General features: G+C 44.7%; 1 protein-coding gene across 1 annotated transcript in view; it reads left to right on the top strand.

The window, feature by feature from the left end:
* Positions 1-14943, top strand: part of REPS2 (RALBP1 associated Eps domain containing 2) — a 146325-nt gene that overhangs the window by 75745 nt on the left and 55637 nt on the right. The window contains exons 10-12 of the mRNA XM_065415348.1: positions 6489-6566; positions 9356-9422; positions 11726-11800. Coding sequence (XP_065271420.1) covers positions 6489-6566; positions 9356-9422; positions 11726-11800 — 220 coding nt within the window. The remainder of the gene's footprint in view (positions 1-6488; positions 6567-9355; positions 9423-11725; positions 11801-14943) is intronic.

Raw genomic sequence — 14943 nt, 5'->3', positions numbered from 1 at the left:
TAGGGACTGAAAGGAGAACGTGGTGCGCCAGAACGAAGCCACGGAGCGGCTTTAAAATGTTATGGAGCGCCAAGTGGACATGCTCCAGGCGCTACTAGCACTGCAAACAGAGCAGCTCCACGCCCGCCCTGCCCTGCAGCCGCTGTCACAAAACTCTTTCCCATGTGGTCCCCCGCCCCCCGACACCACCAACACTCTCTCATCAACCTCCTGGCTCCAGTCTGTACCCACTGCATTCCACTCCTGCCCCGTCACAGTCAAGCCCTGCGGACTCCCAGTACCCACTGCACTCAACACCTGTCCCTCTGCATTTAGCCCTGCTGAAGTACAGTACCCGCTGCACTGTACTCCAAAGGACAAGGTTGCATATGATACTTGGACATACACAAATCTTTAACCGTCTCAGGACCCCACTTCCTCCTGGGACCCTCCCTTCCCCCATCCCCCACAGTGCTGATGTGTTTTTTTGTTTTTTTTTTTGGTCTCTCTCCTCCGGTGGTTGTTTTTTAATAAAATAATTGTGTTGGTTTGAAAGCCATCTTTATTTCATTAATTGAAAGCAAACAGAGCCCTACAAAGCAACAGGCAATTTTCTTAAACCTTCATAGTGCATCGTCTGCACCAATCCCAATCACCTCCTAGCATTACAAGGGCTGCACTCCCAAGCATAGGAACAAATATTAGTGGTTTTCAGCTTCAGATTGCTGCCTCAAGGCATCCCTGATCCTTATGGCCCCGCACTGCGCCCCTCTAATAGCCCTAGTCTCTGGCTATTCAAATTCTGCCTCCAGGTGCTGAGCTTTCACCCTTCCCTTCACAAATATTATGGAACATACAGCACGCGGTTATAAGCATAGGAATATTGTCATTGGCCAGGTCCAACCCCCATATAGACAGCTCCAGCGGGCCTTTAAACGGCCAAAAGCACACTCAACACTCCTTCTGCACTTGCTCAGCCTGTTGTTGAACCGCTCCTTGCTCCTGTCAAGGTGCCCCGTGTATGGCTTCATAAGCCACGGCATTAAGGGGTAGGCAGGGTCTCCCATGACCACAGTGGGCATTGTGACTTCCCCTACAGTGATCTTCTGGTCCAGGAAGAAAGTCCCTGCTTTCAGCTTCCTGAACAGGCCAGTGTTCCAAAAGATGCTTGCATCATGCACCTTTCCGGACTAGCCTGCGTTAATGTCCGTGAAACGCCCACGCTGATCCACAAGCGCCTGTGGAACCATAGAGAAATACCCCTTCCGATTAATGTACTTGGTGGCTAGGTGGTCTGGTGCCAGAACTGGAATATGCATGCCATCTATCACCCCTTCACAGTTACGGAAGCCCATTTGTGCAAAGCCATCCACAATGTCACGCATGTTGCCCAGAGTCATGGTCTTTTGGAGCAGGATGCGATTAATGGCCCTGCACACTTCTGTCAACATGAGTCCAACGGTCGACTTTCCCACTCCAAACTGGTTAGCGATCGATCAGTAGCAGTCTGGAGTAACCAGCTTCCACAGTGCAATCGCCACGCACTTCTCCACCGTCAGGGCAACTCTCATTCTTGTGCCCTTGCGCCGCACGGTGGGGCGAGCTGATCACACAGTCCCATGAATGTGGCTTTCTTCATCCGAAAGTTCTGCAGCCGCTGCTCGTCATCCCAGACGTGCATGACGATGAGATCCCACCACTCAGTGCTTGTTTCCCCACCCCAAAAGCGGCGTTCCACTGTGATCAGCATCTCCGTGAATACCACAAGCAATCTCGTGTGGTAGCTACTATTCATGGCAAGATCGATGTTGCACTCCTCTTGCCTTTGTAGTTTAAGGAATAACTCCACTGCCACTCGTGACATGTTAGTGAGAGCGAGCAGCGTATTGGTCAACAGTGCAGGATCCATTCCTGCAAACCGAAGAGGCAGAGTGTGCAGATGGCGCCAAATGCGGACGGAAGCACAGGGATTGCTGGGATGCAAAGCAATGCATCACGGGGCATAGGGACTGGACCCAGGATGCCCCGCGACCCCCTCCACCTTCCCACAACTCTTAGCGGGAGAAGAGGAAGATACGCTCTGTGGGATAGCTGCCCAGAGTGCACCGCTCCAAATACCGCTGCAAGTGCCGGAAGTGTGTACACGCTATTGTGCAGTCAGCTGACAGTGTGAACACACAACAGCCATTTTCCCTTCAGTGCTCTCTGAGCGGCGCTGTAACTGCCAGCGCTGTAACTCTGCCAGTGTAGACGTGCCCTTAGTCTCCGTATTTATAATCTGAGGATACTACTGCTTCCCTGCCACACAGGGTTGTTGAGGATTAATGTTTGTATAGTGCTTTTTGGAGATGCAAATGATCTTGCAAATATATTTTTTCAAAATGTATATAATATCTGTGAGAGACAGGGTGTCACTTTCTAAGGCACTGCACAGGAATGCTGAATTATGCTAAATCCCCCTAAACTCAGGTGCTAGAACCCTATATAAAGATGTAACTACTGTGGCTTCTGCTAGCAGATGGATCTCTTTAACTCCAGACAGGATATAAGAGGGATTTGAGTGTCTTACTCCAAGGCAGAGGAAAGTAGAGGCTGGGACAAGGGAGGTCATGAAGGGAAAAACCTTAGCAACAGCCAAACTTGAGGAAAAAGTTTAGGCAGAGGTGTGTGCGCCTTTATGGTTAACTTACCCCCTTTCTGCGGTTTCTTCTATTGTAAGTTTGGACTGTATTTAATATGCACACACTTTATACAGAGCATACTGGGCGCTTCTAGTTACAGTAGGCCTAGGGTGACCAGATAGCAACTGTGAAAAAACAGGACAGGGGGTAAGGGGTAATAGGCGCCTATATAAGAAAAAGTCCCAAAAAACAGGACTGTCCCTTTAAAAACTGGACATCTGGTCACCCTAAGTAGGCCTATTATATGTCAGGGAGGGTGTAATGCTTCATCCAGTCCCACTGAAGTCAATGGGAGTCTTTCCACTGACTTCAGTGAACTTTGGATGAGCCCTTACTCTACAGTACTTTTATCATCCAGGATCATGTGGAACTTGCTGCATTCATTTACTGAGGCAAATAGCTTAGTAAGTGTCCACATAAAAAGAAAAGATTAGATGTCTCTGAAGGGCAATACTGCAATTAAACTAGCTAGAATAACAAGAAGAAGGTTATCAGCCCTTATGCTTCAGGATATAAAGCTAATCAGCAGCTGGGGTCAGGAGAAGCTTCCTTTCACAACAGAGCATTGCACAATTATGCATATTATGTATTACTGTGATGCTGGTTGCAGTAGAAGGCAGGCTACCAGACTAGACTGACGATTGGGCTGTTCTGATGAACCAGTTTTGTCGGTGAGCAGGTCCCCGTGTGTCCCCATAACTTCCAGCTGCCACATTTTAACTCTCTCTCTCTCAAAAAAAAAAGAGCTCTAGCTCATATAACTCTTTGATTTCAGGATCCACCTTCGTTTCTGTGAGATTATTATTATTTTTTAAGTTATTAGCTTCACAAATTATTACCCAGATGTCCAAAGCAACTTCTCCTATTTCTGTGAAGTGGTGATGAAATTTGCTCCTTGCTAGTGTAAATGCTGGGACATAAACAGAAATTCATTTTATACTTCAGAAAGCTCAGGGTTTCTCCTTTCACATTCTTCTTAAATTTCCTAATATTAAAAATATTATCCTAATAACCCGACCCAATAAAATTCCATAAGCCAATTAACCTGATGCACAGAAAGTGACATTTATGTTTGTGGATTTGAATGTTTACACAATAAAGGAATAAACCTATAAGGAGTAGATTTGCTGTACAATGAAATAGCATGTCTTTAGTAATTCCTACTATAGTAAAAGCAGTAGTAGTTGTCACATTGTCTGCAGTGGCTCACAACCCTGAGTGCCTACCTCAGGGCAGACTGCCAGAAAACAGGGCAGATACCCTAAGCTTGTGGTACGTTCTATAACTAGATTTCACCAAGCCAGTAACAAATGTGAACTCCTGAATCACTATACCACTTTACCATGTAGTCATAGACTGGACTTTCTGATAAAATGGTCACTTAAACCAAAAATCACACCATATCAGGTTGCTCTCAATCCCAAGTGATCAGCCACTTACCCCAGATCAATTGGTACTCCAGAGCTTACACCAAAGACAATGCTGGCAGCCAATTCTATAGTAAACTAACTGTAGGTTTATTAGCTAAGAAAAGGAAATGAGTTATTGAGAGGTAAAAGCAGGTAAAATATAACCGGTGAGTCACTGTTTGTAATTCCAAATGGTGGCAGTGATGTAATAAACTGCCAGACTCCCAAAAGTCTTTTCAGGGTATCCAGATTGTCTCTGGGGATCTCTGCTTTGCATCTGGTCCACTTCCCTGTAAAAGTCCAACCAGTCCAGAGATGAAGGATCTTTCCATGAGTCCATATTTGTAGTTTCTTCACTCTGAAAGCAAGCTGACAGTGTCTCTACACACATGGGCTTTTCTTTTGATGACAGGGAGTGAGGAACCATCATACATAATGGCCACTTGCTTTGAAATTAACATTTTCTGTTTAAGTCCTTCATTGGCATTTCACAAGATTTCTTTGTTGGGCTATTTAGTTACAGGGGTGTACACAATGTAAATGTTTGCTATTGCATTATAACAGGAACAAATGAATGAAAATAATACAAGTAACATTCCACTAATTTTCATGACGTTCAAACACCTGAATATACTCTTACATTTACACTCATTTTGATCTATACTAATACACAAGTCTATTGGCCTGGGGCCCTGATCTGACTGGGTCTGCCAGCATCACAGCAGTAATACTAGAAGTAGAATAGTAGTAATAAATTATCTGTTATCTGGTGGTGAGATGAAATCCTCCACTGGGCAATTGTTAGCAGTTGGGGGACACAGCAGAAGACTTTCAAACTGCCATATTGTAAATTAATTTTTAATTTAATTTTCAAGTTAAGCTTTTGAGCACCCCTGCCTGGGACACACCAGGCTCTGTCTTGCCCTGTAAAACATCCTGCTCCTCACAACCATCAAATAACTCCACTCTCCCAACCTATGAGCTGTTTCTTTGGTAGTTAGGGCCCACATTCACAAGGAGCTGGGTACTCTGTTTCTCTCTTCCTCACTCCTCTGGTGTCTGGTGTGAGGGTGTCCAATGCTCCCTAGAAATGTGCCAAGAAACACTTTTTTTCTATTAACTTGTTCATTAAAAAAAAATTGACTTTATGGAGGTCTAGCCATTGGCTGAGAGAGGATAGTGTCACCTGACCGTAGTGCAGTTGATTAGACCATTTGACAATCAGCAGGCTCAGCTCTTTTCTTCTTGTCTATATCTTCTCCTCCCAATCTGGGACTCACAGTATTTGTGCTGAGCTGTAGCAGCCAGAGCTCTCTGGGCTTAGATGTGCCCAATTATCTATGATTAATGACTTATAAAACCTTGCCTCAAAACCGACCCGAAATTATTTTGACTGAAGTGTTCGGATTTTTTCCTAACTGATATTTTTATTTTGAAAAATAATACACTGTGTAAATATGATTCAGAAAGGGAGTAATTCATCTTTGTCTCTGGGGAGTGCAGTGATTCGCTTTCATAATTTAATTTGTGGCTCGGCTATTCAGGAAATACAGTTCATACATGTGATCACAAGCGACTGAACATATTTTATTACCAATGCAATCAATTATATGTTTTCTTCCGGTCTTGTTCCCTTTCCATCCATCATAAATTCAGGTAGTTTAAAGAGCATCCTTATTTGTAATTGCTGAAATACAGTACAACAGAAATGATTTTTGGATTTATGTATGAAGAGGGTTATGATAGGAGATGGGACATGTGGATAATAGGCTTTTTCAAAAGCAGAGGTTTTTAATAATCTTGAAATATCAGTTAACAGTTCTGGTATGTTTTGTAAAGGAGCAATTCATTTTCGTTTTTAACATTAAGAAGTACTATCTGCCCATATTTTCTCTCTCCTTGGTATTCTGAGACCCTCGGCACTTTCATTCTGGTCTCCTATGTTTTCCTCTTGCATACTTTCTTCCTTTCTGCCCCCTCTCCTCCACACACACCAGTGCATACTTCCTTGCAACAAATAGCTTGGGAGACAAGACAGAAGATTTCTCATGAGGTCGATGAAACTGCCAGCAGTCGCTTTAAGCCCCTCCTTGAAACAGCACCTGACCCAAAGTCCATTGAAATCAACTGAAGTGTTTCCATTCAGTTCAATGGGCATTGCTTCAGGCCCTTAGCCTCTTCCTCTGATCTTTATGATTCCTTGACTCAGAAAGTGGGGGAAAAGCCAGTCTGGGCCTCTGGTACATTGCAGCTAGGCCACTATGGTTGGATATTTAGGCTCTCGAAACATTTGTCTCTAGCACCCCAACGTGAATCTGAAATTCATGGTAGATTTTGATGGTGGTGAAAACTGAAGCTATTGAACTGTTAATAAAAATAGATTTTTTTCTTTTCCTCCTCGCCTTTGTAAAAAAATCAGCTTGAAACTGTCCGTGAAGATCCAAGCAACTCAGAGCCGTTGATTCTCTTTGATGTGGCGACCTCCGTTGTTGAGCCAGTCGGTGACCATTTGTTTTATTCTAGCATATTATTGTGACTATAATATTTTCTAGTGCACATAGACAATCATGGTTAATATAGAGATTACATTTGTCCATATTTTTTCAAAGCACTTACACAATGGGTTTGAATGTTACTTCCACTGAAATCTACAGGAACTGTGCTGAAAAAAACCCACATGCTATTTCATATAATAGATCTGTAATTCCTAACCATGAATTCAGTCTACATTTCTGTACCCACCATTATGGGCTTAATGGATTGAAGCCTGGTCTCGTGGGCCTGGCTGTTAATAACAGCATCAGTAAGCATGTAAAGAATTTTGGCTGTACTAACCTGAACCCAGTTCTGGCATTGCTTTGCCCACTGAATCCCAGGCACTGCTCTTACTGAGACAAGTAGCAGAACAGCTCCCTTTTTGGTGAGGTAACTAGCAGAGATTATAGGAGTAGCAAATGCCCACATTATGGATTACTACTGTAATCAAAGAAGTTGGTCTCATTTGTCAGAACTGGGTTGAAGTTCCCGGTCTTTTGTCACGGAGACCTGAAGTTGTGCCCTACGGACCCAGCTTTCCCCACTTCAAAAGTATTCAGTGAGAGGAAAGAGTAGGCCAGAGGTCAATTAACGCATCAGGAAGACTTCCTCAAGCACGAGAGGCACAGGACACAGAGAAGTCTGGCCCCAACTTTGACTAAAGGAGCTATTCTGATTGTTGTACAGTTTCTGGTGGAGAAGAATTTTCAACTAGTGCAGGGGTAGGCAACCTTTCACAAGTGGTGTGCCGAGTCTTCATTTATTCACTTTAAATTAAGGTTTCGTGTGCCGGTAATACATGTTAACGTTTTTTTAGAAGGTGTCTCTCTCTAAGTCTATATTATATAACTAAACTATTGTTGTATGTAAACTAAACAAGGTTTTCAAAATGTTTAAGAAGCTTCATTTAAAATTAAATTAAAATGCTGATCTTACGCCGCCAGCCTGCTCAGCCCGCTTCCAGCCTGGGGTTCTGTTCATCTAGGCCTGCAGCGGGCTGAGCAGGGCCTGTGGCCAGGACGCTGGCTGGCAAGGGGCCGGCAGCCGGGACCCCTGTGTGTGTGTGGGGGGGGTTCAGAGGTCAGGGCAGAGGGCAGTGGGGATGTGGGGGGTTCAGGGTAGAAGGCTGGGAGTGTGGGGGGATTCAGGGGTCAGGGCAGAAGGCTGGCGGGTGTGGGGGTGCAGGGTAGAAGGCTGGGTGTTGGGGGCGACTCGAGGTCAGGGCAGAGGGCTGGGGGGGTGTGGGGGTACAGGGCAGAAGGCTGGGTGTTGGGGGGGACTTGAGGTCAGGGCAGAGGGCTGGGGGGGTGTGGGGGTACAGGGCAGAAGGCTGGGTGTTGGGGGGGACTTGAGGTCAGGGCAGAGGGCTGGGGAGTGTGTGGGGGTGCAGGGCAGAAGGCTGGGTGTTGGGGGGAGGTCAGGGCAGAGGGCTGGGGGGGTGGGGGTGCAGGGCAGAATGCTGGGTGTTGGGGGCAACTCGAGGTCAGGGCAGAGGGCTGGGATGTGTGTGGGGGTACAGGGCAGAAGGCTGAGTGTTGGGGGGGACTCGAGGTCAGGGCAGAGGGCTGGGGTGTGTGGAGGTGCAGGGCAGAAGGCTGGGTGTTGGGGGGAGGTCAGGGCAGAGGGCTGGGGGAGATGGGGGTGCAGGGCAGAAGGCTGGGTGTTGGGGGCGACTCGAGGTCAGGGCAGAAGGCTGGGTGTGTGCGGGGGGGGTTCAGGGCAGAGGGATGGGTGTGTGTTGGGGTGGGGGGGTGCAGGGCAGAAGGCTGGGGTGCTCGGCTCGTGGGAGTGCTCCCAGCCCCCTGCCCTGAGCAGCTCACGGCAGGGGGCTGGAAGGGATATGCCCGGTTTCACCCCCTTCACCAAGGCCCATCCCTACCTCTCTCTGCCTCCTCTACGGAGCAGCGAGCACGCTGCCGCTCGGCTCTGCTCCGCTTCCCCTCCCCCTCCCCCTCCCTCTCCCTCTCCCTCTGTCAAGGGCCATCGCCGGCAGGGAGAGGGAGGGGGAGGAGGAGGGGCCGGAAAGCACCACGCTGGGGGAAGAAGCGGGGGAGGGGGGAAGCTTGGCTGCCGCAGGACCAAGCTTCTGCCTCCTGCCCCCGCAGGGGAGAGTGGTGGGCAGGGGGGCTGAGTGGGGCTGGGGGCTGGGACCGCCCCCCCCCACTGCTCTCCCCTGTGGAGGCAGGAGGCAGAAGCTTGGTCCTGCGGCAGCCAAGCTTCCCCCCTCCCCCGCTTCTTTCTCCAGCGTGGCGCTTTCCGGACCCTCCTCCTCCTCTCACCGGGCAGGCAGCGTGCCACTCAAAATCGGCACGCGTGCTGTGTTTGGCACGCGTGCCGTAGGTTGCCAACCCCTGAACTAGTGTAAAGCTGATAGAGCTGGCTCCCCACTCCTAGCGCAGGGGGCACATCATCAGAAAGAAGGGGACAGAGCCGAACTCTTCTCCACTATGAGAATTCTCAGCTGGCTTACGGTCCCTTAGGCACTATAGCCAGCTGTGGCAAGTTATTATAGCTGCCCCAGGCTGCTCTTTCTAATGTCAGGACTGCAACTGAGGCAGCTTGAGAAGCAGGAGGCTATAATTGTCTTCATAATGGCCCTCCCCAATTCTTCAAGCGTATCTGGTGCAGGAGAGAATATGGGGCTGTATTTCTGTTAGTCCATGTGCTTAAACATTTGACTATGGAACTGTTTGTGCATATTTGATATAGCAATCTGTATAATAAATTAGTCTGTTTTTCTTCTGTGAGAAGACATCGGTTGAGGAGATGCCTGATAAATCTGCCCTGACGCAAGATGCAAATAGTGATGACAATCAAGGTATGAGAGCAAAGTGTCTTGTCTTTTTGCTTCATTCATTAGGTTTTAGATGTAAATAGGCGCTTTATAAAATTCCCTTTGCTAACAGAATCTGTGCAAATCTAGCTTCTGAGTCAGTTGTGCATTAATGCAAATCTGAAAGAAAGGATTGTAACAGTAACCAAAGAGAGGACTTACTGACAGCAACAGAGCTGAAGAAAAACAAATTGATGGATTGTTATTTTAAAATGATCCCCTCATATTTGCATAACCTTTAAAACCCAAATACACCTTCTAAATGTATGTTGTTCCACATGGGCCTAATAATATACTTTTTGCCTAAGACGTCAACAAGAATTTTGCTTAAGTAAAGAGTGCAGGATCTGAACCTTAAAGGTAATAAAATGACCAGTGATGATTTCTTTTAGGCCTGCCTCAGATCTGCCTCATTCTCTGTAGCTGACATACTAAGGCCTGGTCTACACTAACCCCCAAATTCGAACTAAGGTACGCAACTTCAGCTACGTGAATAACGTAGCTGAAGTCGACATACCTTAGTTCGAACTTACCGCGTTTCAGACGCGGTCCACACGCGGCAGGCAGGCTCCCCGTCGACTCCGCGGTACTCCTCTCGCCGAGCTGGAGTACCGCAGTCGACGGCGAGCGCTTCCGGGATCGATTTATCGCGTCCAGACCAGACGCGATAAATCGAACCCGGAAGTTCGATTGCCAGCTGTCGAACTACCGCGGTAGTGTAGACCTGGCCTTAGGTAACACAGAAAACCTTTAGGTATGTAATGGTCCCATAAGGCCGAAGTTTTGCTTTATGCATATTTGCAAATTGTTTTATATATGACTATGGAAAGCTACCTATTTTTCTTAGCCAAAGCACAGTTGCAGGCATGGAAGGTACACTTGGTCTTATTCTTCAAGTTATTACTATAAATGGGATGTCAAAAGAAAAGGGAATATTCCATCAGGGTGCTGCCCGGAAGGAGAACTCCCAGATAGAACCAGATGATTTTTTTGTCGAATAGTAAATTTGCCAAAAATGCATTTTTGAGGCACTGAAACTTTTTGCGAATTTGCCTAATGGTTTCAGGGGGGAAAATTAAAATGTTTTGTTTCTGCTTTTTGTTTTTGAAATGTTTCTATTTTTCAATTTGAAATGGCCTTTCATTTTGAAATTTTGGTTATTTTAAAACACCCCAAAATGAATAGGAACAAAAAAATTCATTTTGGGTCAAACTAAACATTTTGTTCAACTGGAACAAAATGAAAAGCTGAAAAAAGTGGGGGGTTTTTTCAGTTTTTTTTCATTTTTGCGTTTTGTTGAGGTCTAACAAAATGTTTTGTTAAAACTGAAACTGATTAATTTTTTTCCAGAAATTTTTCGGTTCGCCTCTGAACTGAAAAATCAATTATTTGCTTAGCTTTACTCTTGAGGATTCAGAATTCTGTAGCTTAGGATGTTGTAAGTGAAACAAATTCTCATTCATTTCCATCATCTCACAGATAAATCAATTCTGCGTTGTCAGTTATTTATATATTTAAACGTATATAATAGTGGAAATAGAGATGGGACTGAGGAAGCAGACTACGTCCACATAAAGTCCTTTTACTCAGGACATAGTGCAGTGAAGTGAGTTTCATCCATAGGGATCCCATATAATACAGTTCTCGGCAAAATGAGTACAGCTTTTTTGGTTGGTTTGTGTTTTGCTCACATCCTTGATGTGAGATGTTTTAGGTGTTGGTGGAAAAGGGATATTATGATCTAAACCTTTTCTAGAGGAGTAAGCCCAGAGGACCGGGAGCTCCTGGGTTCTGATCCCGGCTTGGTTGCTGACTCACTATGTGCCTTTGGGCAAGTCACTTAGACCCAAGTTATCAAAAGATTTTGAATGCTTCTGTTTTTAGGTTTCTAACATGAGACGCCTAGGTCCTAACTTTCAGAGTTATTGACTGCTGAACATGCCCAGTTCCCATTAACTGGAGTTGCAAGTGCTCAGCACCTTTGAAAATTGTATACTTGGTCTCTCAAGTTAAACACCCAAAAGCTGAGGCACTGAAAATTTGTGGTCAGTTGGCAGCTTGGGCCTAGAGCTCTCTGTGCCTCACTTTTTTTTAATTATTATTAAATAAAGATAATAGTGACTTCACACTGATGGTGTGAGGAATAATTTACCTAATGTGTGTACATTTCTTTTCACCATGTAAGAAGTATTATTAATAGGGCCTTAATCAAAGTTGAGAGCTATGGACTGTGTTGTTTTCAAGTACATAATTAATTTAAAATAACTTCCCGTTTATTTTTAATTAAGCTCTGAACATAAGCACTACTGCCAAAACAATACCAAAGGATTTTAAACCATCTCAACACTTGTCTGTCAAAACAGGTAAGAGGAGAAAAATGTCATGTCTTTTAAAAAAAAATTCTTTTTTTAAAGAACTTGTCAGCTAAACAATTTTCTTACCAAAATAAGCCTAAATTTGTTTTTTTTTTAATATCATTTCACTGGTAACGTTCCTTTCACTCTAGTAATAATTTTTAATAATAAAATTACTTTAAAAAAATGATTCATCCCATGAGTTAATGACCATTATTTGCAAAGTTCATCCGAATTAGGATTTGAACTTGTCAAAAAGGTTCACCTACTGTACTTTTCTTCTGATTAATTTCTTAAGCACAAAGGACATTTTGTAATATAGCATATTGTAAAGTTCCATTTTTTTCTGCACACAAGATTGGGAAAAGTTGGTAATAATGTAACTGTTGATGGAAACCCTTCCCAAACACAGAGTAAACATTATATCTTGCCAGTAATGATTTTGAACAGCCTTCATTTTCACAGGAGCTGACTACCCATAATTCTCATAGAAGTCAATGGGTGCTTAGCAATTTTGAAAATTAGACCTTGTGACAGGAAGTATGGTGCTATAGCACTGGTGCCACAGTTCAGGCTGTAAGTAGCTTTCCTTTCCTGTAGCTATTGATTCCCTTCCCCACCCCTATCATCTCAGAAAGTTTTATTTCTGGAATGGCATATGTCAAAAATCGCTTGCTTGGTCCAGAAACTTCATACTTGTTCTGTTTATTTAGCCTCAGTGAGAAGTGATGCCTTTACAATTAACCACCCAACCTTCCCAAAAATATTCCTTGCAAAGCTCTGAATATTTGAAAACTTTATCACAGTGTTTCTCAAACTGGGGTCGCCGCTTGTATAGGGAAAGCCCCTGGCGGGCCGGGCCGGTTTGTTTACTTGCCCCGTCCGCAGGTCCGGCCGATCGTGGCTCCCACTGGCTGCGGTTCGCCGCTGCAGGCCAGTGGGGGCTGCTGGAAGCGGCAGCCAGTAAGTGAAGTCCCTCGGCCCGCACCGCTTCCAGCAGCCCCCATTGGCTTGGAGCAGCGAACCGCGGCCAGTGGGAGCCGCAATCAGCCGGACCTGCGGACGGGGCAAGTAAACAAACCGGCCCGGCCCGCCAGGGGCTTTCCCTACACAAGCGGCGACCCCAGTTTGAGAAACACTGCTTTATCAGGTCTCAGTAGAGCTTATAAATCTCAGTGGTTAACCACTTAGGTATTAGTGCAAATCTGGGTTTGCCCTTTAAAAAAAAAAAAAAAATTGAAGTTTCTCCTCCTTTTAATCATGAAGATATCCTTGATTAAGCAAACTGACCCCAAGGGCCTGTCTTAGTAGTTGTGCCTTAAAACTCAAGTTTATTAATGGCCCCTCAACAGCTGCGTGCCTCATTTTCAACTCTTTTTTTCCTGGCTCCTTCCCAAAAACACTTGGGAACTGCCAGATTTCCTATCTTCAGCTCATGTTTTTGACTGATTGCGTGGTCTCCTACATACATACTTCCCTCTAGGAGGGAGAGTTAGTGGCAGAATCTTCATCTTTCTTTCTTTGCACTCTCCTGGGATTCCTGAATTTCAGTTTAGCAGGACTCCTAGCAGTACCGCTCAGAAAAACTGTCATTGCTCACACTTGTCCCCAAGCCACTGCAAGTTCTAGCCCCTCCCTCACCTTTTCTCCATGGAGATGGAATGGATGCTGCTGTATTGTTCTTTTGTGGCACAATTTTGTACCCCTGAAAAGGTTAGGGTTAGAGTCTTAATTCCCACTCCAAACCCCACAGAGGGAAAGGCAGCAGTAAAAAAATCACAGTGGCTTTCCCTTTGTCTCCTTCTCCTGGATAGATGATGCAACCCTTTTCCTTCTCTGTCTCCTTTGTTACCTGCTGCCCTTCAATCCCTTTCCCCTTACTTGGTGACTCCCTTTGAGTCCAAAGGGAAATAAATGGGATGAAATTTAAGAGGAAGAATTAGGTTTCATAAATCAGGGAAAAAAATGTTATGAAATCAATTAGACCAGAGGTCGGCAACCTTTCAGAAGTGGTGTGCCGAGTCTTCATTTATTCACTCTAATTTAAGGTTTCGCGTGCCAGTAATACATTTTAACGTTTTTAGAAGATCTCTTTCTATAAGTCTATAATATATAACTAAACTATTGTTGTATGCAAAGTAAATAAGGTTTTTAAAATGTTTAAGAAGCTTCATTTAAAATTAAATTAAAATGCAGAGCCTCCTGGACCGGTGGCCAGGACACGGGCAGTGTGAGTGTCACTGAAAATCAGCTCGCGTTCCGCCTTCGGCACGTGTGCCATAGGTTGCCTACCCCTGAATTAGACTGTTGAATAGTCCACCAAGGAAGTAGTGGTAGTCCATTACATTGAGTTATTTAAAACTGGACCGGACAAAGTACTAGAGAATATCCTTTAGGTACGTAGATGATGTTACAGAAGTTAAGAGGTGGAAAAGACCTGCTTTTTTAAAGCCACAATAATTAGACAGTTTTCCTATAGTGATCATCAGTGTTTAAATATCATCATTGTTATCTTTAGGCTTCAGGACTAAAACTCCACTAAGATTAGAGTCCTGCAAATCTGAAGATATCTGCGGACCATGTTTGCGGATTACAGATCAGATGGAGATACACATTTTGAATCTGTGCAGGGCTCTAATTGAAATGAATAGGGAAAGTTCAGATCGCTCTTGGAGCTATTGATTCAGGCTATCTGCCTGTGTTATAAACTCAGGAAAGACAGCATTTCATTGGTTCACATTTGGAAGGTTTCCTTCACAATCATAAAGATTAGTAATTTGACGTCAATGCAAACTGTTTGATTCAGCACCTTTGAAAATCAGGCCACTTATTTAGATGCCCCTATGAAATTACATTATTGAATTTGGGCACCCACATTTAAAAATGTTGGTCCTTAATTATTTCCAAATGACAGCTTAAATTCTGCTCTTGCTGCTTAAGCCAAGCACAAAGCAGCTCAGTGTGCTGCAGACTGTACGAGTGTTTTAGGATAGTCAAGAAATCCTTGTTTCTTCCTTTCTCTCTTCTACCACTTTAGCATATTACACCATTTACTGTATGGCTTTCAGTTCAGTCTTCAGCCTCTAAAGCAGACCCACCACACACCCCGGTTAAGTTATGGGTGTCATTGAATCTTAAGCTTGAATTTCCTG

This window comes from Emys orbicularis, chromosome 1 (genome assembly GCF_028017835.1).
Source record: "Emys orbicularis isolate rEmyOrb1 chromosome 1, rEmyOrb1.hap1, whole genome shotgun sequence".
In the NCBI taxonomy this organism is placed as follows: Eukaryota; Metazoa; Chordata; order Testudines; family Emydidae; genus Emys; species Emys orbicularis.
Note: the sequence above shows the minus strand (reverse complement) of the source record. Positions and strands in the feature narration are given on the sequence as shown.